The sequence below is a fragment of the Chlamydomonas reinhardtii genome, chromosome 1 (assembly GCF_000002595.2).
Source record: "Chlamydomonas reinhardtii strain CC-503 cw92 mt+ chromosome 1, whole genome shotgun sequence".
In the NCBI taxonomy this organism is placed as follows: domain Eukaryota; kingdom Viridiplantae; phylum Chlorophyta; class Chlorophyceae; order Chlamydomonadales; family Chlamydomonadaceae; genus Chlamydomonas; species Chlamydomonas reinhardtii.
The window spans coordinates 7,088,456-7,112,917 of record NC_057004.1 but is presented as its reverse complement, the minus strand read 5'-3'; the positions used below and the strand labels follow the sequence as shown (position 1 = coordinate 7,112,917).

At 61.8% G+C, this 24,462-nt stretch overlaps 5 protein-coding genes across 6 annotated transcripts; 2 read left to right on the top strand and 3 right to left on the bottom strand.

Moving 5' to 3' along the window:
* Nucleotides 1–40: 40 nt before the first annotated feature.
* Nucleotides 41–2,972, bottom strand: CHLRE_01g051400v5 (uncharacterized protein). 2 transcript variants are annotated; one of them, XM_001689722.2, is made up of 6 exons: nucleotides 2,768–2,972; nucleotides 2,574–2,655; nucleotides 2,303–2,486; nucleotides 1,784–1,899; nucleotides 1,449–1,522; nucleotides 41–1,197 (listed from the first exon to the last, which is right to left on the bottom strand). In XM_001689722.2, the coding sequence occupies exons 1-6, from the start codon at nucleotides 2,859–2,861 to the stop codon at nucleotides 1,097–1,099; spliced, it is 651 nt and encodes a 216-aa protein (XP_001689774.1). In that variant the 5' UTR covers nucleotides 2,862–2,972; the 3' UTR covers nucleotides 41–1,096. Both variants share the same exon structure in this region, with proteins under 2 accessions (XP_001689774.1, XP_042928886.1).
* A 120-nt stretch (nucleotides 2,973–3,092) lies between these two features.
* On the top strand, nucleotides 3,093–7,218 carry CHLRE_01g051350v5 (uncharacterized protein). The gene is made up of 10 exons (XM_043058971.1): nucleotides 3,093–3,184; nucleotides 3,444–3,923; nucleotides 4,087–4,356; nucleotides 4,546–4,563; nucleotides 4,694–4,759; nucleotides 4,917–5,158; nucleotides 5,526–5,935; nucleotides 6,068–6,230; nucleotides 6,393–6,560; nucleotides 6,724–7,218. The coding sequence occupies exons 1-10, from the start codon at nucleotides 3,170–3,172 to the stop codon at nucleotides 7,043–7,045; spliced, it is 2,154 nt and encodes a 717-aa protein (XP_042928885.1). The 5' UTR covers nucleotides 3,093–3,169; the 3' UTR covers nucleotides 7,046–7,218.
* A 2-nt stretch (nucleotides 7,219–7,220) lies between these two features.
* CHLRE_01g051300v5 (uncharacterized protein) lies at nucleotides 7,221–16,102 on the bottom strand. Its single transcript, XM_043058970.1, has 21 exons — nucleotides 15,831–16,102; nucleotides 15,442–15,612; nucleotides 15,119–15,244; nucleotides 14,818–14,958; nucleotides 14,521–14,583; nucleotides 14,051–14,191; nucleotides 13,533–13,759; nucleotides 13,208–13,322; nucleotides 12,876–13,003; nucleotides 12,518–12,658; nucleotides 12,123–12,216; nucleotides 11,771–11,979; nucleotides 11,458–11,558; nucleotides 11,125–11,225; nucleotides 10,787–10,934; nucleotides 10,289–10,515; nucleotides 9,997–10,110; nucleotides 8,982–9,157; nucleotides 8,492–8,579; nucleotides 8,117–8,266; nucleotides 7,221–7,965 (listed from the first exon to the last, which is right to left on the bottom strand). Exons 1-21 carry the CDS (start codon nucleotides 15,879–15,881, stop codon nucleotides 7,711–7,713), a joined length of 2,967 nt encoding a protein of 988 aa, XP_042928884.1. The 5' UTR covers nucleotides 15,882–16,102; the 3' UTR covers nucleotides 7,221–7,710.
* Nucleotides 16,103–16,207: 105 nt separating this feature from the next.
* On the top strand, nucleotides 16,208–19,123 carry CHLRE_01g051250v5 (uncharacterized protein). The gene is made up of 5 exons (XM_001690197.2): nucleotides 16,208–16,378; nucleotides 16,467–16,604; nucleotides 17,187–17,318; nucleotides 17,746–17,796; nucleotides 18,113–19,123. Exons 1-5 carry the CDS (start codon nucleotides 16,322–16,324, stop codon nucleotides 18,212–18,214), a joined length of 480 nt encoding a protein of 159 aa, XP_001690249.1. The 5' UTR covers nucleotides 16,208–16,321; the 3' UTR covers nucleotides 18,215–19,123.
* A 6-nt stretch (nucleotides 19,124–19,129) lies between these two features.
* Nucleotides 19,130–24,392, bottom strand: CHLRE_01g051211v5 (uncharacterized protein). The gene is made up of 10 exons (XM_043058969.1): nucleotides 22,943–24,392; nucleotides 22,705–22,780; nucleotides 22,170–22,416; nucleotides 21,959–21,991; nucleotides 21,730–21,826; nucleotides 21,498–21,557; nucleotides 21,221–21,278; nucleotides 20,817–20,954; nucleotides 20,452–20,547; nucleotides 19,130–20,256 (listed from the first exon to the last, which is right to left on the bottom strand). The coding sequence occupies exons 1-10, from the start codon at nucleotides 24,322–24,324 to the stop codon at nucleotides 19,222–19,224; spliced, it is 3,222 nt and encodes a 1,073-aa protein (XP_042928883.1). The 5' UTR covers nucleotides 24,325–24,392; the 3' UTR covers nucleotides 19,130–19,221.
* Nucleotides 24,393–24,462: the final 70 nt, after the last annotated feature.

The following is a 24,462-nucleotide window of genomic DNA, read 5'->3' as shown; positions in this document are numbered from 1 at the left end:
GAGAACATCCCGTCACCAGGAACGTGTATGAGGGGGGGGTTAAGTTCGGGGGTTCTGAAGTTACTGAGTTGACAGGCAAAGACCGAAAGCCTCTGTTTCACCGGTAATGCCGTGGTGGAAGTCTGACATCAGGAGAGTCCGTGCAGCTTGCTTTTGCGCTTTCGCCGTAAAACTTTCGCCATAAAACTGATTGCCATGCGCCTCGTGTGGCACGGGTGCCTGGGAGCACCCCTTTAGCCCCAGCAGCCCCTTTGGCCATCTCTGTACACACTGTGCTAGACAAGCATTTGCAGTCATGCGTCAAAAGGTGCCGCAACACACGAAGCTCCGACCTCGCTGGCGGAAAAGGCAGATGGACAACAGGAAAACCTTGGCAGGGCACATGCCGGCAACTATTGTGCACCAAGCCGCCAAGCGTCGATGACTGACTGCTGCATTGGGATAAGTGGATTCATGTGCGTATGTTAAACACACGTCGTCCACGCTCCTGTGGGTCCATGCAGCTCCATGTTGACTCAAATTTGGCAGCTGATGCGCCTAACAAAAACCACCTCCTTGGCACCGATGCACCAACACGTTACTTTCTCCCTAATCTCTGACAAGGCTCCACTCGTTCATCATGGCCATGCAGCCATGCTGAGTATCTCACATGACCTCCCTTGCCTACGAAGTGTCGCCTAGCCCTGCCGACCGCCATATCACCATACCTTCAGGCAACGGCACCGAATTCCGCCCCGTCAAGGTGTTTAACCATGCACGGGCGGCGATGTCCGTCATAGGGCCTACTAGGAACGCAACGTGTTCATGCACTCAGCCAGGCAGTCCTCTTCCATTAGCAGCTGTTGGCCCCATTCTCGACTGGCAGATGCTCTCCCATTGACTAACACTGCTGCCGCACTCCTGCTTAGTGGTTCCGGGCCGTCATCTAGCGGCTGGCTATCCATATTCAACGCAGACGCATTGATTTTCACACACAAGGGACAATCTCCAGCACAACCACGCGCTCATAAGCGACTGCAGTAAACACGTGGGGGCGAATGCTGCCATATTGACGACCTACAAAAAAAAGCACTTAACAGCTGGGCTGCCCTGCCTTTCAAGCTGGCAGCGACAGCTTCTCATTGTTCCGCCAGCTCTTAATGTAGTAGTAGAAGAAGTCGATGTAGACAATTGTTTGTACAATGCCCGAGATCCAGACTGTTGGGGAAGGGCGGTGTGGCGGTTAGGTGCTAGCGTCACGGACAGCAGGACTGGTGCTGTTATGCGCGGTGTGCATTTCACCATACAGCTGTACGCATGTCCACAGTGCCAGCGGCAACACAGCATGTTGCGCGCCCTGCTCACAAAAGCGCGGGGGATCCGCGATGCCCATCCTTTGCATCGCGACCGCCACAGCTGCCGTTCCTGGCTCCTTCCTTGCTACCTCCACACCCCCAATGCTCACTCACCCAGGTACTGGCGGTAGTTGGGCTCCGTCATGAAGCGGTAGATCCAGTTCAGAATGTACAGCGCGCGGTACGAGCTGTGTGGAGCGGCAAGCATGGCAAGCGAGCATAAGAAGCGTGCACCAATGGCTGAAATGCAGCGCTGGCATTAGACATCACGACAAGCTATGCAGTGCGCGAACTTGATTTTTAACATCACCACACGCGCTTGCAACCAAACGCCAAAGTCAGGAGGCTGGCCCCCGTCCATATGTGGTATCCACAAGTACCCGGCCATTCAGTGCACACCGCCTGCCAATGCAGTCCGCAACGGCTGCTGTTGCTAATGCCGCCCTCACCCCAGCAGAAACACGTAGTTGCCGGTGAGGTTATCAATATTGTTGGTGCGCTGCAGCAGCACCAGCTGAGGCAGGATGGCCACTGCCTCTAGGTAGATGGAAAAGGTCCACAGCACCTGGTGAACGTGGACAGGGATATGGATACAAGATTGGTTGCGACATCGCGTGGCGCTGCCTCCCCGTGCCATTGCGGCAGGCAGTGTTGTGGACGGCAAGCTTGCGCCCGGTGAGGCGGTAAGGGTCATGCTGCTATCCGGCAAGCGTGACATCGGTCAGCTACGTCCAGTGTGGACCCCGCCTGAGCTTCCGCCCGGACCTATACCCCAACGCGTCTTTTGCGGGACAAACGTATGCCTCATGCAGACGACGCGGGTGAGCGTCGTCACGTAGCACCCGGCCCCGCACGCATTCCCTCAACTGAATCTCCTGAATCACCTGGCCGTCGGGCACTGCGTTGGCACTCCCCATCTGCGCCCTCCCCCAGGCCTCCACCCGTTGGTCAGCCAGCCTTCAACGCACCTCCATCACTGTGAACTCGCTGTTAAGCACCATTGCAAGCACCAGGCACGGCAGCACCAGGAACTGGTAGCGGAATGTGTCCTGCTCACGGTCGTAGGTTACTCGGATGACCTTATGGAACCGCATCCAATAGATGATGGTGAAAGTGGAGGCCAGGAAGATTAATTTCATGACCGTGTTGTACCTGCAGACAAGCCGCACGATTGCCTATCAGGAGCAAGTACAGGAGAGGGGTCCGGGCAACTGAGGGGTGCCAGCGGGGGGGACTCACAACGAAATGAAGTTGGTGAAGAGGTCAAGGTACCGGCACACGAACACCACAGCATAAAGCTCCTGTGTCTTGAGCGAGACACCTGCGCACCAGACGAGGCAAGCCTCTTTTTTATGCTACGCCACTGGACAGGCCGTCTGCTACTGCATCGCTGTGCCAGCTGCCGAGATCAAACACTGGCTTCCGGGGCTCACCCCTGCATGACCGAGTTGCGTTCATTTTAAGAAGCAGCACGATAATCGACAGCAGGTGAGTCATGTCACCCGCGAGGCGAAAGATATTCATCATTTTGAGGGGGTTTGTTTCAAGAAACGCCCGTCAGGGCAAAAGCAAGTGTGGTTTGTTCAGCAGCAATATGCAAGGTTCGGACTACACAAGAGAACCGTCTTCGCAGACACGGCGACTGGCCGACTGCACCTCCCATGAAGCCCATGAAGGACGGGGCGGTACCCCATTGCGCTGCGTCGCCAAAGCCACCATCTCGCTCAGCAGGCCTGCATACCAAGGAATATATAGAATCGTGGTGCAATTGACAGGCGCCTTTACGGGGTAGTAGTCAACTGGTCCCCGCGCAACACCGCAACCGAACACGAGTCATGTCGGTGGCGAAGGTGCGTGGGGGTGGAGGAAAGCTAGCCCAGTGCACCAGCACTACGGAAGCAAGTGGCGGCATTTCCAATATGCGGCGTAGACGAGCGCGGCCACGCCAACCACCCCACGACGACGCCCCCGGTTGTTGTCTGCGCCTTGCATTTGGATTCACACATGGTTCCCCTGCACCAGCACGCTTCAATGCCATAGCCAACAGCTTTCAGCCTTCAGGGACGCCCTGATGCGCTGCCTGACTGTGTGCGCGCCGTGGGTTCCCAGGTGCACACCTCGTCCGTGGCGGTGGTTCCGCCAGCAACAGTTTGGCGCAGCATCCAGTCACTGCGCTGTTTTGCCGATAAGTCTTTTGTGCGATGGCCGCCGCACATCAACCTGCTGTACCCATTCCATCCGGATGGGCCCCAAGTCCCGGAGCTGTCGGGGGCCGCTAAGGGAGAGGAGTCGGACAGCGGTCATCACAGTGGCGGCAGGCAACGAAGCGGGGCCAACAGGTCCAGCGGCGGCCTAGGGCGCAGCGGTGCACGACGCAGCGGTCCGGGGCGAGCCGTCAGCGCCGCCACCGCTGCAGATGCATCGCTGGCAGCAGTAGTAACAACATGGGACGCTCCTAGGGGCCATGTGGCGGGGGAGCTACAGCTGACGCACGCGTCAGCCGGCAGCAGCGGCGGTCTGGTGGAAGACCCGTTTGGCCAGCTGGCAGCGCGTGCGGGTAGGGCGCTGGCGCGGGTGGAGCCGTTCACGGTAGGTCCATAGGAAGGACTGAGGTGGGCGTGGTATGACGGCGTGGCGATGAATGCTGTATGTTTCACGTGTCACTTTCGCAACTATGCCAAACACGCCAGTCCTACCCCCGCCGCATCCGCACATCACGACTGGAAACAATGCTTGCCATGCGCCCGTACAGCTGCGGCTGGAGGAGCTGCGTGTGTTCCGACATTCCGCACGGAGCATCACCGTGTGGGCCGACCCCATTGCCGTGCCGCATCCGAACACGGCAGCTGCAATGGCGGCCGCTGCGGACGGCGGAGCTCAGGCCGAGCCGGCGGCCCCAGTGGGGCTGGTGGCTGTGCAGGCGCTTCTCGAGGCGGAATTCCCGGCCTGCACAGACCTCGGCGCAGACGAGGGGCGTGGCATCCGCGGCTTCGTGCCGCACCTGTCGCTGGGCCAGCTGCGGGTGGGGCGGGGGCTTTGAGTTGGGGATGGCGCCAAGCCCGAACAAGCATGGGATACGGCATACTTAGTTTGTGGTTCCGGTTTCACTACAGAGACTGATTGTGCCTGCCATGATGGTACAAACTCACAGCCAATGATCCCGCCCTTGACCCTTGCTTGTCCTGCCCGTTGGACCGGCGTCACTACACAGGATGAGCGCGAGCTGGAGGTGAGGCTGCAGTTGAGCAGCAGGGGTGGCGGCGGCAAGGGGGGCTTATAATGTCATTGCCCCCAGGCCCGGCACTCGTGATTTGTCGTTCCACGCGTGTGCATGACTGCCGGTACGCCCGACTCCGCAGGCGCTGCAAGCCGCCTGGAAGCCTCTGGAGTGGGTGGTGGACAGTGTGCAGCTTATCAGTCGCCGGGTGCGTGGATATGCAGGGGCAAACTGGGCGCAGAGTTGGGCGGGCAGCTGAGGGTTTGGGCACGGGGACTCAAATACACGCTATAGGACGAGGAACGGGGGATACCTATGCGAAGTGATACTTATTGATGTGAGTAATGACATCCTCATAAATGCAGGGCTACCTGTCACCGTTCACTGTGCGCTACCACGTGCCCTTCGGCCTGAACGCGGAGGGCCTGGGACCGGGCACGGCTGCTGCATCCCGCAGCGCTGGCCGCAGCCTGGTACGGGCGGTGTGCCAGCTGGATGTGCCGTACGTGGCCACTGCAGCCAACCTGCAGCCGCGGGCGGGGCAGCTGCAGGAGAAGAAGGAGGAACGTCAGGAGGTGGTGGAGCCAGCAAATGGAGATGATACGCAGTAAGTAGGATCTTGCATCCGCACTGGGGTGGGGTTGTTTCTGGTCTGAGGCCCCCGAGCGAGGGGGGCAAAGCGCCCCAGGAACACCCCTGTCCGGGTGTGCGTGCGTGCGTGCTTTCGGTTGTTCGTCAAAAGCAGACTCATCACGGGTATAAACGGCGAGTGCCACATGTAAGTATTTGGCATTGATTGCAAGTAGGCAGCAGATCCAAATCGGCCGAAGCTAGAGGCGGGTGTGGGGCACGGGTGTGGGGGAAGGGGGGCGCGGCGCACAGACAAGCAAATGTTAGCCAGGTCAGACCGGCCTGCCGACATGCGCATGTAGCGTACATGCAGTAATGCTCCAATCTACCCACTTTATTTGCAGGTCATTAGTTCAGCGCTTCGCGATGCCTTGCCTGGTGCTGCCCACCCGGCCGCCCCAGCCCGCATGCAGCACGCTCCAGCAGACCTCAACAGGTTCAGGGGCGCCACCACCGTGCACCGCAGCTGCCGGTGCGGCTATGGAGCGTACCAATGGGGTAGCACGGGTACAGGCTGCGACCGCGGTAGGGTACGTGCCGGTAGAGGCAGGGACAGCAGGTTCAGACCATCTCGCCGACATGCTGCGTGCGTCAGCTGCGGCAGGCGCAGGAGTGGCCGCAGAATCAAACCCAGGAGATGGGCTGGGAGCACGAGCGGAGGGGCCCAGCGTGTGGTGGTTCGCCTATGGCGCTGCCCTGCAGGCCAGCCCGGGGGAGCTGGGTGCGCTTGAGTCGCACCCCGCGGTCCTCGCAGGTGAGCAACTGGCCGGGAGATCGGGTATTGTTTTTGTTATACAATTAGAGCCCACGATTAGAGCCTTACAAACCGGTACCCGCCACATGGAAACATGGTCCTGATACCCCTGCCCAACCGCCACCCGTGCAGGCCGCAGCTACCGCCTGGTTTTTAACCGGCCAGGCGGGCGCGCCAACCTGGCCCCGACACGTGACTTGGGGTCTGACCCGGGGCTGCAGGCAGTGCACGGCGTGCTGCACCGACTGCCTCTGGAGGGGATGACTCGCCTTCTGCTGGTGGTGCATGAGGCGTGGTAAGTGGGCGGGGTGTGGAGGGTGGAATGCGGATGGTGGAGAGGAGACGATGCATGCGTCCAAGTCGTGTGCAGGCAGACCTGGTGCAATGATGCCAATGCTACGGCAGGACTAAGCCCCTTAACTCTGCTGCATCTGCGCCGTGTGTCCATCACGTGCAGCCCCACTGAGGTCACGTGTGTGCCGTACGGCTGCGAGCCAGCAACAGCGAATAGAAGCACCGCTGCGGCTCCTGCTGAGCTGGGCCCAGGACCGACCCCAGTGACCGCCCTGGCGTTTGTGGCTCCACCGGAACGCTGCCTACCACAAGAGGCGCAGCCGCACCCCGGGTGAGTGGGCAGCACCTTCACGGCATGTCTGTGTTTCTGCAGGTGCGCCGCCGTAACGCCGTTCACCGTGTCCGCTACGCATGCTTCCCTGTGCTTCCCAGTGCCTTTCCCCGTGCGTACCTGCTTCACGCACATCGCCCTGCGCCGCCTTGCACGGCCGCAGATACCTTCAGGCGCTGCTGGACAGCTGCCGTTCATACAGCCTGGACAGCAGTTTCTGCGAGTGGTTGCAAGCGGCATTGCAGGCGGCCCCTGGCGCAGCACAGCCAGCCTCGCGGGCGCCGCCGGTTGTGGCCGGGCTGCCTGGCGTGGAAGGGCTGGATGTCAGTGCTGGCGGGGGCAGCAGTGGGGAAGGAGCGGGGGCGCAGCAGCAGCAGCAGTGGCAGACGCAGCGGCTTGGCCGTGAGTCGCAGCGGTCTCAGAACAAGCGGACAGGTGCCAAGAAGGCGGCGGCTGGCCTGCCGCGGGGGGCCACGGACTGGTAGCGCGTGCAAGGTGCATAGAAGAGAAGAGAACGGAGGGGTGGCCGATGAGAAATGGTATTAATGCACGGAATCGCAACTGGTTGCATGAATCTACGCGTTACCAGGGCGTTGGGGACGAGATGCTCGTCTACTGTAGACTCGCCGAGTGGGGACGCTGATCCACACAAGGCCGACAAGGGTTGTACGTACATGGTGGGGTGTTGTAACGAGTTATAGGGCGTATCATCAGTTTGCGCATTATGTCGAGCTCCCATCAGTACCACACTGCAATGTGCGCACGCCCCATACCGCCCCATACAAATACGGAGCTCCTCAGTGGCACAGCCCCGTCTCAGAAATTGCACTATCAATCACGTCTTGGCCAATATACCAGAGGAATATACTTCCATTACAGGGTCTCATGAATACACATCATACGTGCCCAGCATCTTCATATTGTGTCATTGTGCCTCAACTGCACCACCATTGTGTGTACTGTGTATGATAGTCACGGATACAGTTCACACACGTCACGTCAAAACAATGGTACCACTCTAAATCACGTGGCACAAACATGCACAGTCACCACAGCGCCAAACGCGCACGCTCTCGTCACCCGCTATGCATACACCTGGCAAACAGCAGCCACTGTCGTCGCTGCTGCTACCGCCGTCCACTGCAACGCTTTACACGTCCACTGTCTCGCCATCCGATGCACGCAGCACGGTGCAGGAGCTAGCGCAGGTCATGACCCGGCCATTGAGTGTGGCATCATTGCAGCTGGCCACCTCACACACGCCGCCGCCCGCGGCCACCTGGCCCGCCAGCTCGGGCACGTAGGTGCATGAACGTGCGGTGGTGTAGCGGCGGCCGGTGGTGGCCCCGGGCGTCAGGAACACGCCACCCCAGGTCTCGCGGCACACGCAACCCGCAGGCAGGCCCTGTGTTACGCAGGAGAGGAAATCATGAAAACTTGGTGACGGTTTGGGTCAAACCTTAGCGTACGGTGGGCAGGATGTGCCGGTGCAGCAACTGACTCTGTTGTTGAAAGCTGACATGAAGGGCACCTGACCCGCCCAGCCACTCCCTCACCTGTGACGACTCGCAGTTGGCGGCGGAGTTGGGTCCTGTGGTGCTGCTACCAGTGCTGCTGCCGCCTGCGGGGTCGCACACGGGGCCGCAGTAGTCCCACGTGCGGCCCAGCAGCCCGGTAAAGCCCGCCTGCAGCCGGCACCAGGAGCCCTGCAGCAGTGCACCAACACGAGGAGCAGCAAGGCCGCAGGCAGAGTGTGAGGCCAGTGGCGCGCGGAGGTTCCCAGGTACAGAGCGGAAGAAATGGGTGCGGGTAGAAGGCGCAGAGCAGGCGCAAGGCCGTCCTCGTCCCCCCGCCTGGTTGGGCAAGCTCTGTATTATCGTCCTACCCGTGCCCCCGCTGCCCTCCCCTCCCCTTCCTTTCCTTCCCCTCACCTGCGGGTCGTTGTCGGGGTTGGCGCACCCCAGGTAGGTGGCGTTAAACTCGCCGCCGTCCACGCCCGTGTACGCCCAGGGCTCGCGGCTGCGCAGCATTGCAAAGACAGAGAGTGTTGCGAGGGCGTGCAAAGTCAGATCAGGTTAGGCCAGGTTGGGTCAGATTCTGTTGTTGTGTGTGTGGTTACAAGGCGGTGAGCACGACGTGCATTCCTGCCCTTGTAGAAACCGAGGCCCGGGCAAGAGGGTCAGATAGTTGGGATGACGGCGTACAGTAAAGCCTTCCGCGTTGGTGAGATGCCCCGACCGCAAACCTCAACGAGCGGAACGCGACCCGCCCGTTCAAGGCCAGCCAGGTGCCAATAACCAATTTCCAAGTACAGGGCAACCCTAGTACGGTTTAGGACACCCCCATAATCTGCAACCCCCCCCCCCCTTTCCTTACGGGATTGGTTCAACGTTAACCCCCCCCCCAACAACAACGTGTCACCTGCAGATCGAGCCGCTGGCCGTCACGTGGCCGGCGCCGCAGGGCTGCAGAGGCGGCGGCGGGCGGGCGGGCGAAGGCGAGGGCGGGCGCGGGAACTCGGCGCCACAGCGCTCATCCGTGGCGCCGGCGGGGCAGTAGTCCCAAAAGCCGTTGATGGCGGAGGGGCAGTTACCGTCCTAGAGGCGGCACACGGTCACAGCGTCACAAAGGGTAATGAGACAAGGGGTGTCAGCTTTGTACAGCTGGAAAATGGGCTGAGCCCCTAGAGCAAGGGATGTGACGATGGGTACCGGCGACATAAACAGCACCCTTGCAAGCCCAGCGGGACTGGCAAAGGGGCATACCAAAGGCACCGCCACGCCCTGTCCACGCCACTCCACACATGAGCCCGTGATACCTCATTCCAAATCCCTCACAAGGACCACAAACGGCTAGTGGGGCTCGGGCGCGTGATCCGGGGCCGCGACATAATTAAGGCGGGATCGGCACGCATGGTTCGGCTGTTGCACAAACTTTCGACATTCTTGCCCCAAGACGCTTGTCGTCGACATATTTTGATACATGGATGTAAGATATTCAGGGCCCGAGAGCTGTACTCGCGGACTGAAGAAAGTCAAGATGTCCATGGACTCGCGAGGTCGCTTCTCGCTCCGGCCGAGTTTTCCCTGCCGCCTATTTTTCTACAATAGGGAATAGCAATTAATAATACGTGGCGCTCGCGGTTTGTGCCAGTATGGTACTTTTTGTCGACACAGGCACGCACGCGGACGGACAGGGGCAATCCTGGGGGGCTTCGCCCCCCCCTGGTTTTGAGAAGCGTGGGGGCGAAGGACAGTCGGGGGGCTCAGCCCAAAAAGGATGTGTTGGAGCCAGAGCAGGGGAGCGTAGGAGGCAAAGCCCGCGCACCATGTGTGTGCAGCCCCGCTCCACCTCCCCTCCTTCCCCACCTTCATGCCGCATTGTGGAAACTATTTGCTGGGCTGAAAGGCACATTTACCCACGTTCCCGCCCTCACCTGCTCCACCAGGCACCACAGGCCCACAGGGTCGCCGTCCGGCCTCGCGCAGCCGCTGTAGGTCCCCTTGTTCCAAGACCAGTTCACGCGGCAGCGGCACCCGGACCGAGTCGCCTGCGAAGTAGACAATACATGCGCAAGATTGATGAGAGAGGGTGGTGGAGACTGAAGCGATCGGGTGGGGTAAGAAGATCGACTGCTCCGCGCAGGTCGCATTGAGATGAGGGCTCTAGCTATGCTTCGTGGCACTCCAAAAAGCGCAGGGGAGTGCTTCCATCAGAGAAGCCCTCACCAGGCAGGGGCTGGGCGGCGGGGGCGGCGGCGGCGAGGAGGGTGGCGGCGGCGGCGGGCTGGCGACCACGATGGGGCTGGGCGGCGGCGAGACGGGCGGCGGAGATGGTGACGGCGGCGGGGCCGGCGTCTCGAAGGCCGCTGGCGCCAGAGTGGCCAGGTACTGCCCCCACTGGTACAGCACCTTCATGGAGCGACTGGTGGTGTTGTGCATCACCAGCACCTGGCCTGTGGGATCGAGGAGGGGAGAGGCGCAATCAAACAACGAGGAAGGGCAAAGTAAGGTCAGGTGTGATGAGCTTGAATTGGAGAGGGCAGCTCGTTCAGGGTCTCGTTCGCAGCAGCATGCCTGCTACGCGTACCAGTACGCATACCACCCGTCACGAGGCCCCGGTAGCGACTGCCCGCCATCCAGGCTTCAGCCAAAGCTATCAAGGCCACAAGGCCAATCGCCCCAACGCCGGCAACCCTCAATGTTCCCGCCTCATAGGCGTCTCACCCGGTGTCTGGTGGCCCAGCGCGGGGATGCACACGTCGTGTGTGTAACTGATATAGTTGCCTAGCTCGTCCACGCCGGGGAGTGAGGGGCAGGAGTCGAAGGTGTGGCTGGAGTCGGCGGTGGGGATGCCCAGCCGATTACGCCACTCCTGCAGGCGCGGGTTTTCCGGCATAGAGGTTGAAGGGTGATGGACCTACAGGGTGCGCACGCCTCCTGTGACTCTGCAGGGCCCTGCCAGCATGTAAAAGCACAGTAGCGCCAACTTCTCGGTGTGCAAGCACGGGCGACCTCTTTAGCTGCTGTGAATGCTGCTGCTACTGCCACCGCCTCTGTCCCACCTGCATCACCCGCGTCCAGCTGCTGCCCAGGTCCTTGTTGAAGTAGCTGAGGCAGTAGTCACGCGCCTGGCTGGAAAAGGAGGCCTGGTTGTACACAGGGCCTGGACAGATACGAGCGGGGGCGGTGGGGGTTGCAAGGATGTTTGGGCGGTGGGGGGGAGCCATTTATGGGGAACGGGGTAGAGAGATCACAAGTTTAAGTGCCAACGCCCAATGGGAACAGCGGGGAAGCAGGTCAGGGAAAGTGCCCAGCAATCTGACGTGTGAATTCTGGCGCAGGACATGTAGGCCGCACGCATTGGCGGCGACCGCACAGCCACCCGCACCACCCACCCGCGACAATAGGCGTGTCCGCCACTCCGTCATCTGAGGCCAGGGTGCAGCCGGTGCCGGTGTTGCCCTTGCCAAAGGTGTGGTACAGGCCCAGGTGGTGCCTGCGGTAGCGGGGGTTACGCATGGGTGCGGGGCTTCAGCCGTATCGGGACGCCCGGTAATCAGGGGCGGGGAAACCCAGTCACAACCAGCAGCTGCAGCAATCTTGGGCGCAGGCGTGGCAATGCCCCAGCCCTCCACGCCATACCTCATGCCCCTGTCCCTCCCAGGCCCACCCGCCTCCTCCTCGCCCCGCCGCATCACATGCACTCACATGAGCTCGTGCCACAACACCTTGCCGCCGTACTCCCAGCCCGCCTGGCCGTTCCACTGGCTGGGGTCCAGCACGCTCCACAGCAGCGCGATGTGCCCGCGGCTGATGTCGGTCGCGGACGACGGCACCCAGCCGTAGCCAGCGTAGGAAGCGTCGGCCTTGTCGCCCACCACGAAGATGTTGATGGAGCGGGGGTGGTCCAGCGCGCCCTGCGTGGATGCGAGCACCGTTGGGGGCAGGCGGCGCGCGTGGGCAAGCCGCGTCAGTCCGTGTGCGCCTTTTTGTCCCCTTTACCTCGTACACTAGCTTGGCCCTCTCTAAGTGCCATGCCTAATGCCCGCAACACACGCACGTTGAGCACGTCGGCACATGCCAAGTAGAAGTAGTTGGGCTTGGAGGCGCAGCCCATCCAGGAGGCGCGGTCGGCCTTGACCAGGTAGGGGTTGCTGCAGGAGGACGGAGGCCACAACGTGGGGAGGGGGTTGCAGGGATGAGCCGGGAAGGAAGCAAACAGGGGGGTCCGCGTAGTAGCGCGGGTTCTTCGCGTCGGCGCGGCGCTTCCAGTGGGCGCGGGCAAGAAACGCCCACCAGCTCACCAGCTGCTTGCCATACGTATCTAGAGGCATGGCTGTATGCTGCATGTTTGTATGCTGTACTTGTAAACCGCGACTGGGTTTGATCCTTACGGGCAGACTCGACTAATGCAATGCCCGCCCAACGCCCGCACGCGCATCCTGCACAGCTCACCTGTCGGGCTTGTAGCGAACCTCGTTCACGAAGAACTGGAAGTTGGTGCGCCAGGCCATGGCGTTGGCGATGTTGACGATGCGCGTCACGTAGTCCGGCGTCTTGTCCCAGTTGGGCGGGCCGTAGCCGCCCGCGGTGGTGCTGCATGCGTAGAAGTCATAAAGCGTGTGAGAGACGGCGGGAAAAAGAGCAATGGTATATTTACATGTGGGCAAGGCTGCCAACTGTGCATGGGTGGTGTGGCCCGTGTAGCAGTTGGATACAAGGGCGACTCCCGTCAATGCACCCCTATCTGCCCCGATGGCATTGCTGCCCAAAGCCGGCGGCCCCTTGCCGGCCCCTCAACCACCCCCCTCACCTGTAGGTCATTACGTGGAACACCAGCGGGATGTACACACGCGGCAGCGCCTCGGGTTTGGCAAAGGAGAAGTTGGCGGGCAGCGCGGTACGCGGAAGCGACAGCGCGGCACGCAGCGGGTCGGTTGTCTGCATGTGGGGCGGGTGGAATCAAAGCGTCGCCAACGTGCCCGTTGGGTGCAAGCTGTCGTGTTGAACGCACAGCGGGGCAGGACACGCCCCGCAATCATTGTAGACTCACAGGCAACGGCATTGTAGACTAACAGCAAGTCAGTTCACCGCACGAGCTTCTACATGCAACGCCGACAAGCATTCGTGTGTGCCCTGACGTGCCTGTAGGCGGCGGCGCTTAGCTGGGCTGAGCACCAGTGTGGTGCGCTTGTCGAAGGGCACTGAGTCCACCAGGTAGGTCAGGTTGATGCCGGTGCGCGGGTTGAAGATAGGCAGGCTGTGGCGGGCAGCACAGGGGGGAGAACGGCGGCAGAAGGCGTGTTCTCAGCATGGCATTCTTCATGCAATTGCTGTGCCCTGCCTCACCCTGCCCCGTCCTGCAATGTTCCGGGTTACCCCGCCACCCTCCAAGCTCCGCCAGGCTGCAATCGCCCCCAACCCCACCGCCTGTACCAGCTGCCGCCGCCTCCACCTCCCAAAGCGGTACCTGGGGAACAGGTTGAGGTCAAAGTGTGTGTCCAGCCGCTCCATGAGGTCGCGCAGCTCCGTGCTGGCGCCCAGCAGCCGCCGGGCCATGGTCAGTAGGCTGCCGGCCAGGGCGGGCAGCGTGGCGGGGTCATAGCCGGCCGCCTGCAGCGCCGCCACGTAGGGCTTGGCGGCCTCCGAGGACAGCACGCTGCGGACCGTGGTGTTGAGGATTGCAAACACGTCCTTCTGCAAGGCAGCAGGAATAGGAGGGGATTTTGGCGCCGTCATGTCTCTGTGCTGCAGCGCAAGGACTTTGCGCTCTCCTTGTAGGCCAGCTCCCCATTTCCGTTGTCGCCGGCTCCGTGATGGCCCACAGGAACACACGCATACACAAGCCCCCATGACATCTTACCTTCAATGCGCGGCAGCATGCCGCCAAACAAACTCAGCAAGTCCCCCATCGACCCACCCACAAACGCCCCACACACTGTCCGCCCGCACCTCGCCCGCCTCTGGCTTCCCCGCACCCGGCCCCACCTCCTGCATTCGCCGCCGCCCCCCGGTGAGGGTGGAGGTGGTGCTGTTGAGCAGCGACTCCACCTTGCTGTTCACCAGCGCCGTCACGTTGCCCAGGTTGCGAGTGATGGTCAGCAACCGAGCCTGCCAGTCCGTCACCCCCTGCATGGTGTACACACGCAGGAGCCAGGTGATGCCGTGTTTGCATACATTCGAAAGCAGTACGACTGCACAAGTCATTAAGAATTACGCAGCGAAACCCGAGCCGGTCTGTCCGGGTCGGATTGGACACTGACATACGGCCCGCCTCGCTCAAGTTTCCCGTGTTACAGCGCATGGCCGGCCTACCCCCGCCCTTTCCGCAGCTCCTAGTGGGCTCACTAAAAGTTCTTGTGTTTTTGATATCACACGGTGCTCCCTTCATCTCATATAGACTTGAAGTAGGAGACCGCAACGCCTCTCCTTCCCCTCCCCCGCCCTTCACCACACACCTGCGCCAGTTGCGCCAGGTTGTCCAGTGTGGCCGCCAGCGAGCTGCTGTCCACCTTGTTGTCCTGTGAGGCAGGAGAGCCGGGTGGCCGGCAGCCGTGGGCGGCGTTTTAGAGTTCGGTCGAGCATAGCTAGACGGACAACCCCGTCAGGCGTCACGGCGCCGAGGGGCAGTCAGGCAACCGTCCAACACCTGGTGTGCACGCCAACCCTCTGGACCGGTGAGCCTCCCGCGTCTCCCTCCCACCCAAGCTCTCGCCCCTCGTTCACCACCCCCTGACCACCTCCTCAGTTCGCACCTCCAGCCACTTGGACACGTACATCTGGATGGCCTGCGGCTGCACCACCGTGCCCGCCAGCCCGCTGGCGATGCTGCTGTTGGCGCCCAGCGCCGGCAGCACCGAGGCCAGCAGGTCCGTCACAGGCTGGATGCGGGCAGCCTGCAGCAGATGGTGATGAAGGGGTATCAGTGTCACACTCCCAGCAAATCTCCCTTCCGAAACACGGTAGACTGACGATGTACTGCGGCACGACCCCGGCAGGGTTAACTGGCAATGGCGGCTTTCAGTTGAACCAAGCCGTAGCACGGCCACTGCGTACCTGCGCTACATAGTTTGCGATGACTTCATCTGTGTCCGCATTCTGGATGTCCACCGGGATGTATTGGAGGACTTTGTTCTTGATAACAGTCAGGTTGCCAGGTGTCACCAGCGGCGCTGGTGAGGGCTGTACAGTCACACGCAGACGGCAGAGGGGCAGGCAAGCTGGTAGTGTCTATGTCCTGTGATGCCTCAGGCCACCAATCAGAGTGCTGCGATCCCCCGGGCCATGTCCGTGTTTGCACTATCGACCCAACGCTGCCCGCCCACGCGCCCGCCATTCCTGCCATGTGCAGTCCATCGGCATCCTGCCCGTGCACTCACAGACGAGGTGGAGTCATCGCCGTTGCCACTGGAGAGACCAACACCAACGCCAACGCCTATCCCAACGCCTACAGCAATGCAAATGACAACAGCTGTGATAATCCAGCAAACTGTCCGGCTCGGGCGCCCTGGCGGTCGCGTTTCCTCCTTTTTCACAGCATTGCCAGAACTCTGTGGGCAAGTTCAAGGCAATGGCTGTCAATGGCACAGCCAAGGAGTGAGAAGCCATGCAAGTGACTCCTAACGGGCCAACAAGAGCCGGTTTTGATCGCAGACTTTTTCAGTTACAATCTTCAAGCTTACACCAGCCCTCCTGTGGCCGGCACAGCGCATTATTGCGCTACCGGCTGAATGCCGACCGGGCAACCCGGCTCCTCGCCCGAGCGCACCGTCGCATCGGGGCCCTCGTAGAGCGGGCTGGCTGCACTGTTATCCGGCATGGTCTTATTGTTCTTGAAACTTGCCCGGGGCGACTCCTTCAGCCCGCCTGGTGAACTAGGTTGGGGACTTTGCATGCATCGGCGAGTCTCTCAAAAACGTGGATAAACCTATTAAATTTCGCAGACGGGCTTAATTCCAGGTAGTCCACCAGTCGGGCGGAAAGAACGGACAGCTTAACGCCTGAACTAAATGCCTAAATCAGATACATATGTAGGCCAATGTCATTTAAAATGCGTATGGAACAGTCCCGCAGACTGCAGACAAAAATTTCCCATGCAGCAGCCTGCAAGCCTCTGTCCCAGCTCGGGGTTTCGTAAGACAATTTCGCACGTACCATAGCGCTCATGCATGTTCCTCTCTTGATTAACCCGACGATACATTCTTGCAAAAAGTTTGGGAAAAGGCTTTCTTCGAAGACCTGCTAAACTCACTAGGTGAAATGGCTGCCAAGGTGGACATATTTGCGGCCAATCTTCCAAACTTGACAGACGAGGAGGTGCGGTCTTTTGCTACGGGGACACATTTGGAGCCCCAAGCGACTTGACAGGCCTCACACGTTCCGCTCCTGCACTTGGAACTTGCAGATGGATATGTGTCGAAAAGCATTTGCGATGTTCGACAAGGACGGGAGTGGGACTATTGACACCAAGGAGCTGCGGACCGCGCTCTCAGCGCTAGGTCAGAACCCGACAGAGGAGGACATGTTCGTCATGATATCACAGGTGGGTTGAGGTGGCCTACAGACTGTGAGTGGCCTGTGGGGAGCCGCTGCGCAACGCACAGGGCGTGCACGGGCACAAGTTTGCCCAAGGGGGGAGGCAGGGTCGTGCCGGGCAGGCCGGAGCTGGTGAGCACGCTGGCGCTGGACGGATGGAGCGCGCAGCTTCACGCAACTTTTCAGCTACGCCAGAAGCAGCCTCGCAGTTGCGGTCAGACATTAGGCTCGGGCGGAGATTTGTGCCACAGTGATACCGGTGGTGGCGGCCAGTGAATGAGCCATGGGCCCACGGCGCACCCAGGTGACGATACTCTGGTTATCCTGCTGCTGAGCGAAGGCGGCAAGAAGTGCCTGGAGCCATCGCTTGCAGGGAATGGGTTTGCATCCCAAGCAGCTGAAGCGAAGCGGCTAGATAACCTCGACTGCGCGAGCAGCAACTACGACTGAACTTATGGTCGTGTTGTGGCCGGAGATGAGAAACCGGAGGCACTTGTGTACGGGGCAAACTGCAGCGGCCCAAGCGCAACAGCCGGAGCAGCCTTGCATAACATCTAAGGACTTCGTGCTTGTGATCTGGGCCATGCAGGTGGATCAGGACGGCAGCCGCTGCATCGAGTTCAAGGAATTTGTCCGCGTGATCCAGATCAACAAGCAGATGTCAGCTAAGGACGCGGATGAGGCAGACACGCTGGACGCCTTCGTGGCACTAGGCGGCAACGTGAGTTGAACTGGGGAGAGGGAGGGTTCTGTTTGGAAGGTGGCTGACCGGCAGTAGCCCAAACGACGGGAGGATCGAGTCGCTGACAGGGGAGGGGCAGCGGGTGTGGGTTGCACAGCCGCGCGCCCGGCCGTTGGCAAAGGCATGGACGCGTGTGCCTGGGTAATGACAAGGTAAGCCACGGATGGTGCAGAACTGCAAAAACTGAATTTGTACATGTGCACTGTTCTTATGCGCGTATGACCCCCCCCCCTGTCTAATTCGCTATTCTTCCCTATACCAATCTTTGCACCCGCCCCATCCCCGCTATTATCGCTTGCAACTGTCGCTCTGGCTGCGCTCCGCTAGTTTGGCTTGGTTTGGTTTAGTTTGGGCTGGTATTTACACACATACACACACACACACACACACACGCCTGTGTGCACAGCTGGACAAGACGGGCCGCATCTTGGTCGACAAGCTACGATCCATCTGTGAGGTGAGTTCAGGCTGGGACGCGGCCCACCTCACCGTAGAGTGCAGTGCTGAACCTAGCATCGACATCAGCATACACTTACTCAGATTTACTTCACATGCTCCCCGAATTATCAGGGTAGCAGTAGGCTCAGCCCGGCGACAAACATCCTCCTCCGCGTATCTTTTCGCACTTGTGCGCGCGCACACACACACACACACACACATACCGTACACACACACACACACACACACACACACACACACACATCCGCTCGTGTTTTCAACACAAGGTACTCATAAATGCGTGAATACCTCCTTGTGCTCCTCAACGCACACAGGAGTTCGAGCTGACTGTCAACGTGGACCGGCTGGTAAAGGACGCGGACCGCGATCTCAACGGCTTCCTGTCCTACGACGAATTCCGGGCGCTGCTGTCGTGATGAGCAATGAGAGCAGCCGCGCGAGCTGGAAGAGTTTGGGCAGAGCAGCAGCGGGAGCAGGAGCAGGAGGGGGACAGGGCGACCACGGGTTGTTAGCAGCGGTGTGTGTGAAGATTGTGAGGTGCAAGACAGGCATTGGTAATGCCAGAAAGACCCCATCAGGAGGCCAGACGGAGAGCTGCTGGCGGCAGTAGGAGAAGCAGAGGAGCCGGGGCCGAGCGGCATGTGGCTGACTGGCTGCCTGGTCGGTTGTGTGATGCAGCAGCACGAGCTTGTTGAACGCACGGAGGACAGGACATGGCCGGCCGTGCAGCACTAGGTGCGGTTTGAGGTGAGGAGTGCGATGTGGAACCGAGGCTATGCGCGTAGGAGGTTTGCATGTGCTGGAGCAGTAGCGCACGCCTGCTTACAGCATGAAGGGCTGCATGGACGCAAGGAGGAAGCATGCGTAAGCCCCATGGCCCATGGCCGACTTGACTGGCAACCATGGCGCAGTGCACGGAAACGTTGTACTGTGCTTTGCTACACCAGCACGGCGTGACATTGAGATGTGGGCGCACAGAACGTTTCGTGGGCGGCACTAACACTGTACGCTGCTGGGCCGATTGCGTTTGACTGCGACAATGTATGTGGACTGTCACTGGGTTGCCTGCAGCGTGTGTGCGCGGAGTCTGGAGGAAAGGTTGATCCTGTCCTCCCCAGCCGTACGGCCTAGGTCCGTGATGTGAGGAGCTAGATAGATTTAGCGCTAGCCCTCTGACACCGTCCTGAGTGGTTGCCTGTTCTAGGCGCAAACTCAACACAGTGCTTCGGCGTGTGGGGCCGCGGCGCTGGCGAGAGCCACGGATGGCCCTAGTACCGTGGGGGCATGTCGCACCTGGGTGGAGGGCACTGTAACCTTGGGTAAGTGCTCACTTGCAGTATGCCTTACATGACCATTCGTTGCTCAGTGCCGCGGGTACAGCAGAATGGTGTGGCGCCCTTTGCGAATGCGTTAAGGCGCCCATCTATCGTCCTACTGCGGGCTCGCCCTCGACCGGAGAAGCCAAGCCGTCTGCCACCGCCGCGGCATCAGCCAGCCACCGCGCCACCTCTCTACGGCTGCACGGCAGCATACCGCTTGACCCGGTCTCGCCACTGCAGCCAACACCACTACGGCTGGTGTGTTGTAGCAACGATGGCTCCTCCTCATCTGACACCTCGCTCGCCCGCACACACGCGCCCCTCTTCCAGTCGCCACCTAATGCCGGCAGCATTCCACAAGCGGCGGCCTCGTGTGGCCCTCCCCCTTCCGCCTCACCGCCCATCGCCACCGCGCGCTCCTCTCCATCCAGCCCACCACTCACCTCTCCGTACGCGCCGCCATCCCCGTTGCCGTACTCCTCCCCTACCACCCCCACCCCTCCCTCCTCCGCCTCTGTCATCCCCGCGCCTTCACCCCTCCCGCCTCCAATCACGATGTCGCCGGCCCCCAGAGTGGACGCATGCAGCGACAGCACGCTGCGTGACCGCACCACCTCTTTGGCCCAGTTCAACCCCCGCGTCACCTTGTAGACGAGCGCCCCGCCCTGCAGCACGTTCATCAGCGCAATGCCCGCCCACAGGCCCACGTTACCCCAGCCCGCCCCCAGCCCCAGCCCCGCCGCCACCGGCAGCCCCACCAGCCACAGCGTGACCAGGTTCACCCGCAGCCCCGCGCCCGTGCGCCCCGAGCCCCGCAGCACCCCCGCCAGCACAGTGTTGGCACTATAGCCCAGTACGGCAACCGTGACGTACGGCAGCGCCTGTCGTACCGCCCGACGTACGTCGTTGCTGCGGCTGAAGGCCGCCGTCCAGGCGGGGCCGGAGGCTGCCAGACCGCCGCACACGGCGGCGCACACGGTCAGGCCGGCGGTCAGCGAGACGAGCGCGGCACGGCGCGCGGCGCGGCCGCGGCCTGCACCCAGCATGTGGCTGACACGCGTGCAGGCGGCGTCTCCAAAGCCGACCACGGCGTAGTATACCAGTGTGAAGGCGTTGAAGCACAGGCCCATGGCCGCCACCTGCGCACACAGGCGGATGGAAGAGCTGAGTTGCAGTAGTGAGGGCGGGGGGGGAGTGCAGGACAGGCGTGATGCGCTGAGTGAGGTGCATGCGCCAGGATTCGTGGCTTTCAAGCGTGCCGCAATAATACAGGAGGGTTGTGCAGTATATAGTACGTGACGTTCGTGCTTGTGCACACACGCGCAGTCGCGCACCTGTGTGTCGGGCTGCGGCCCCAGCCCCGACAGCAGCACCATCACCTCCAGCACCCACCAGTCCAGACAGGACATGGCGGTGGAGGGCAGCGCTGTCTGCGCGCGTGTGTAAAAGCAGCGGCGGAGAGGGAGGAAGGAGGAGGGTGGCGGTAAGGGGGAGAAGAGGCCACGAGTTTTCCCGCTAGGTACTTGAGGCGTGTGGCACAGCTGCTCTAGCCCATCACTCGGTCTCCCAGTCTTCCCACTTTGTACCCGTACACGCGCAAGCCACAGCGCCGTAGGGACGCATCCGCCGCGTGCGCATTCACACGCTCCTCTGCTGCCCATGCCTCAGGCCGGTCCTACCCACACGCCCATGCGCTTACCTTGAGGTAAGCGCCCCATCCCCGCCAAGCCGCCACGTCCCAGCCGGTCCAGGTGGCCCGCCGCCGCACCAACTCGGGCGCACCCGGCCGGCTCGTCCACAGCGTGTGGCCGGCCATAGCTGCGGCCAGCAGTAGCACCTGCCCGTGCGCCGTGTGGCAATGTGGGGTGTTAGCAGTGTGTTTGAAGGGCACAAGGGAAGGAACCACGCAGTAACGTGTGTGTGTGTTAAAGAGCACAAGGTGTGTGTGTGTGTGTGTGTGTGTGTGTGTGTGTGTGTGTGTGTGTGTGTGTGTGTGCGCGCGCGCGCGTGCCTGTATATGTGGAATGTAGCTGCGCTTGGCACACCAGAAGTCGGGCCGGCCTCATACACTACAGTACTGACACACGTACGTACGGCGCTCACCGCAGTGGCCTCGTCAGCCACGTAGGCCCAGGCGGCACCAGCCAGACCCATGTTGAGCCTGAGGCGGCAGCCGCAGGGAGGCACCCGCATGGGGGCAGGAGCGAGCACGGATGCACGCCACGTCTCACGCATGCAAGTGAGGTGGCCACGCAAGCGACAGTAGCACCGCACCGCACCGCTGCGCAGGAACACACATACACACACACAGATATACACAAACACGCATACACACGCACACGCACACGTACAGGCGGCCCACTGGCACGCCGCCACTCACCAGGTGATGAACAGCAGGTTATACAGCGGCGCCAACAGCGTGGCGACGAAGGTGATGATGCTGTGCGTGTGTGTGCGTGTGTGTGTGTGTGTGTGTGTGTGTGTGTGCGTGTGTGCGTGTGGGGGGGGCAGCAGCAGCAGCGCACGCAGAGCGGTAGGCTGGCAGACCTAGACATGATTGAGCTTGGGCACCCGCCCCCCACGTCCCCAGCCCTGTCCCACCGCCCTCCTACCTGACCGGCAGCACCACTCCCTGGCTTGTGAAGTAGGCGCGGCAGCAGTACTTTGACGTGGACAGAGCCAGGCAGGGAGCGGCGCGCTGCACGTAGCCTGCATGTACGTGTGCATGAACACGCACACACATACACACACGCGCGTGCGGTGTGCATTCTACCACACGCGGTGACACATATTTGCCTGCCGGTGCGTGCATGGTACAGCGGCAAAGTGGGCTGCCCCTACCTGCGGCCAGTCGTGACGTGTGCCGGGGCTGACCTGCAGGTTGGTGGCAGCGCAATAGCGGATTCTATAAATAGGGGGAATAGCCGTGAGCGTACCATCCAATGGCATCGTGTCGACACCCTCACCTCGGAGTGCCCGACCCCCGCCCATTCCGCCAATCCGCCCATTCCGCCCACACGTACAGCACACACCCACACACACCCTTACCCACCCAGGAGCAGCAGCAGAGGCTCCGCCTGCCACCACAGGCCGTACGCGGGCAGGCCGCAGGTCAGACATACCAGCAGCGCCCGCTGAAATGTAACGCCCACGCCGCCGTACAGCCCTGCGCCGTACATCTGGCCGCACAGAGTCTCCATGCCGCCCGTGAGCCCCACCGCCCAGGACAGCCCCGTCAGGTTGAACAGGGTGGAGCCCAGTGTCAGCGCCGACAGCTCCGCAGTGCCCAGCCGCCCCACCTGCAGGATTACGTGCAGGTGTCACGTGTGCGTGTTAGGAAGGCACCAAGCAATGGAGGGGGGTTGCGTGTGGCAGTGCATGCGGCTGGGCATCAGGCATCGGCGCACACGACCGCACGTCGCGAGAGAGGATGTTGTTCCCCATGCCACCCAAAAGCCAAATCCCACACAGAGTGGGTGCCCACATGTGCCTGGTGCCCTGCATCCACCACGCGCCTCACGTACGTCTAGCCTCCAGCCAGCTTCCACCAATATGCCCACACACGCCCACACGCCCACACGCCGCACCTGCAGCACGCCCACCAGTGACGCCAGGAACGACACCGTGTCCACCACTCCCACCGGCAGCGCCAGGCCCAGCACACTGCGCGGAGGCGAGTCAGAGTGCGTCAAGAGTTGTGGAGAGCAGCACCCTGGCAACTGAGTGCACCACACGGGTGGCGGTGCCTTGCTCAATGCATTCCAATGGTGTGTGCTGTGTGGCCTCCGGTGTGGGCCGAACTACAAGCCAACCCAGCTGGCTCACCTGCACAGCTCATGCCGCCATACTGCCCACCGCTCCTTCCCGCCGCCGAGCCAGTGGGCCAGACGCCTTTGCAGCAGGTGGCGCGGCTGCTGCTCCTGTCGCCCTTGTGCCGCAGCCGGTCCCTGCTGCCTGCTGCCCAGAGCACCGTGCCTCTGAGTAGGCTGCGATGGATGCTGCCGGTCCGGCGGTTCGGGCTGTGACGGCTCCCACGACGGCTGCAGCAGCGGCTCCCGCAGCTGGCTGTGACCCTCGTCGTACTGCGGTTGCTGCTGCTGCTGGTGCTGCTGGTGCTGCTGCTGGTGCCTGTGGGGTTGATGTTGCCGCGAGCGGTGCTGGTGTTGGTGGTGTTGCTGGTGGTGTTGGTGCTGGTGGTGTTGGTGATGATGGGGCTGCGGCTGCACCTGGTCCAGCAGCTGGCGCTGCAGGGCCTGCCCCGCAAACGGCGTGGTCCAGCGCCCGGCGCCGCCCCCTGCTGCCAGTACTGCCGCTGGTGTGGCCTCGCCGTTGTGTGATGCAGGCACAGCAGCGGCCCTGAGCGGCGAGCTCAGCACCGCCGGCGCCGCACTTCCGAGGGTTGACGAAGGCATTCTGCCCCAGCCGCCGCCAGCCGCACCCGGCGCCGCTGCATCCTGTGTGGCCTGCCCTAACCCCTCTGCCGCTCCCGCCACTGCCACCCTTGCCAGCCGCCAATACCTCGCAGCTCCTCCTGCCACTGACGCCACCTCGCGAGCGGCCCAATCCCCATTCGAGCTGTGCACGAGCACGGGGGGCGGCTGCCGCAAGTCCCCGCAGTACTGCTGCTGGATGGAGCCGTCTGGGCGTCTGGCGGCTCCGCTGCTGCCGGCGGCCATGTGCATAGCTGCCTCCACGTCACCCCCTCCTCCACCGCCATCTGTCGCCGCCTGCCCCTGTCCCTCCACGCCGCCATCTGCACCCCCCCATGCTGCTGCCCCTGCTGACGAGCTCGCCGAGGGCGCTGCTTCGGGCAGCCCAGTGCTGCCAACCGTGATAGAACTGAGCGACGAGCCGCCAGCAGCCTGCGCGTCGCCAATGCCGACTTCGTCTTCAACCGAGTCCGCGTCAGTGGAAGATGCTGTTTGAGAGCCAGAGCTGCTGCTGCTGCCGCTACGTTTATGGCGGAGTCCAATGAGCAGCGCCGCGGCGGAGGCCGAGTGCGGGAGCAGCGGTCGCGAGGGAAGCTCACGACCGCCGCCGCCGCCGGCAGCTGCGCCGCGCGCCGGCTGCTGCTGCAGCTGACGCTGTGGCTGTCGTGGATGCTCTAGAGAGGTTCGGGGCACGGCGTAGCGACTAGTGGTGCCGTTTTGGTTCTCGCGGCCAGCAGCTACAGAACTTGGGGCCTCGGCCCGCCCTCTGAGGGGCATTCCGAGGGCGCAGTTGGGCTTAACGCGCACTTGCCTTGTGCCACACCATACGATACAAAATGCGAAAAGACATCCAACAATGCAAGACCGCGTTCGTCTGTGTAGATGACCCGTGGGCCCCATCCGGATCCCCACCTG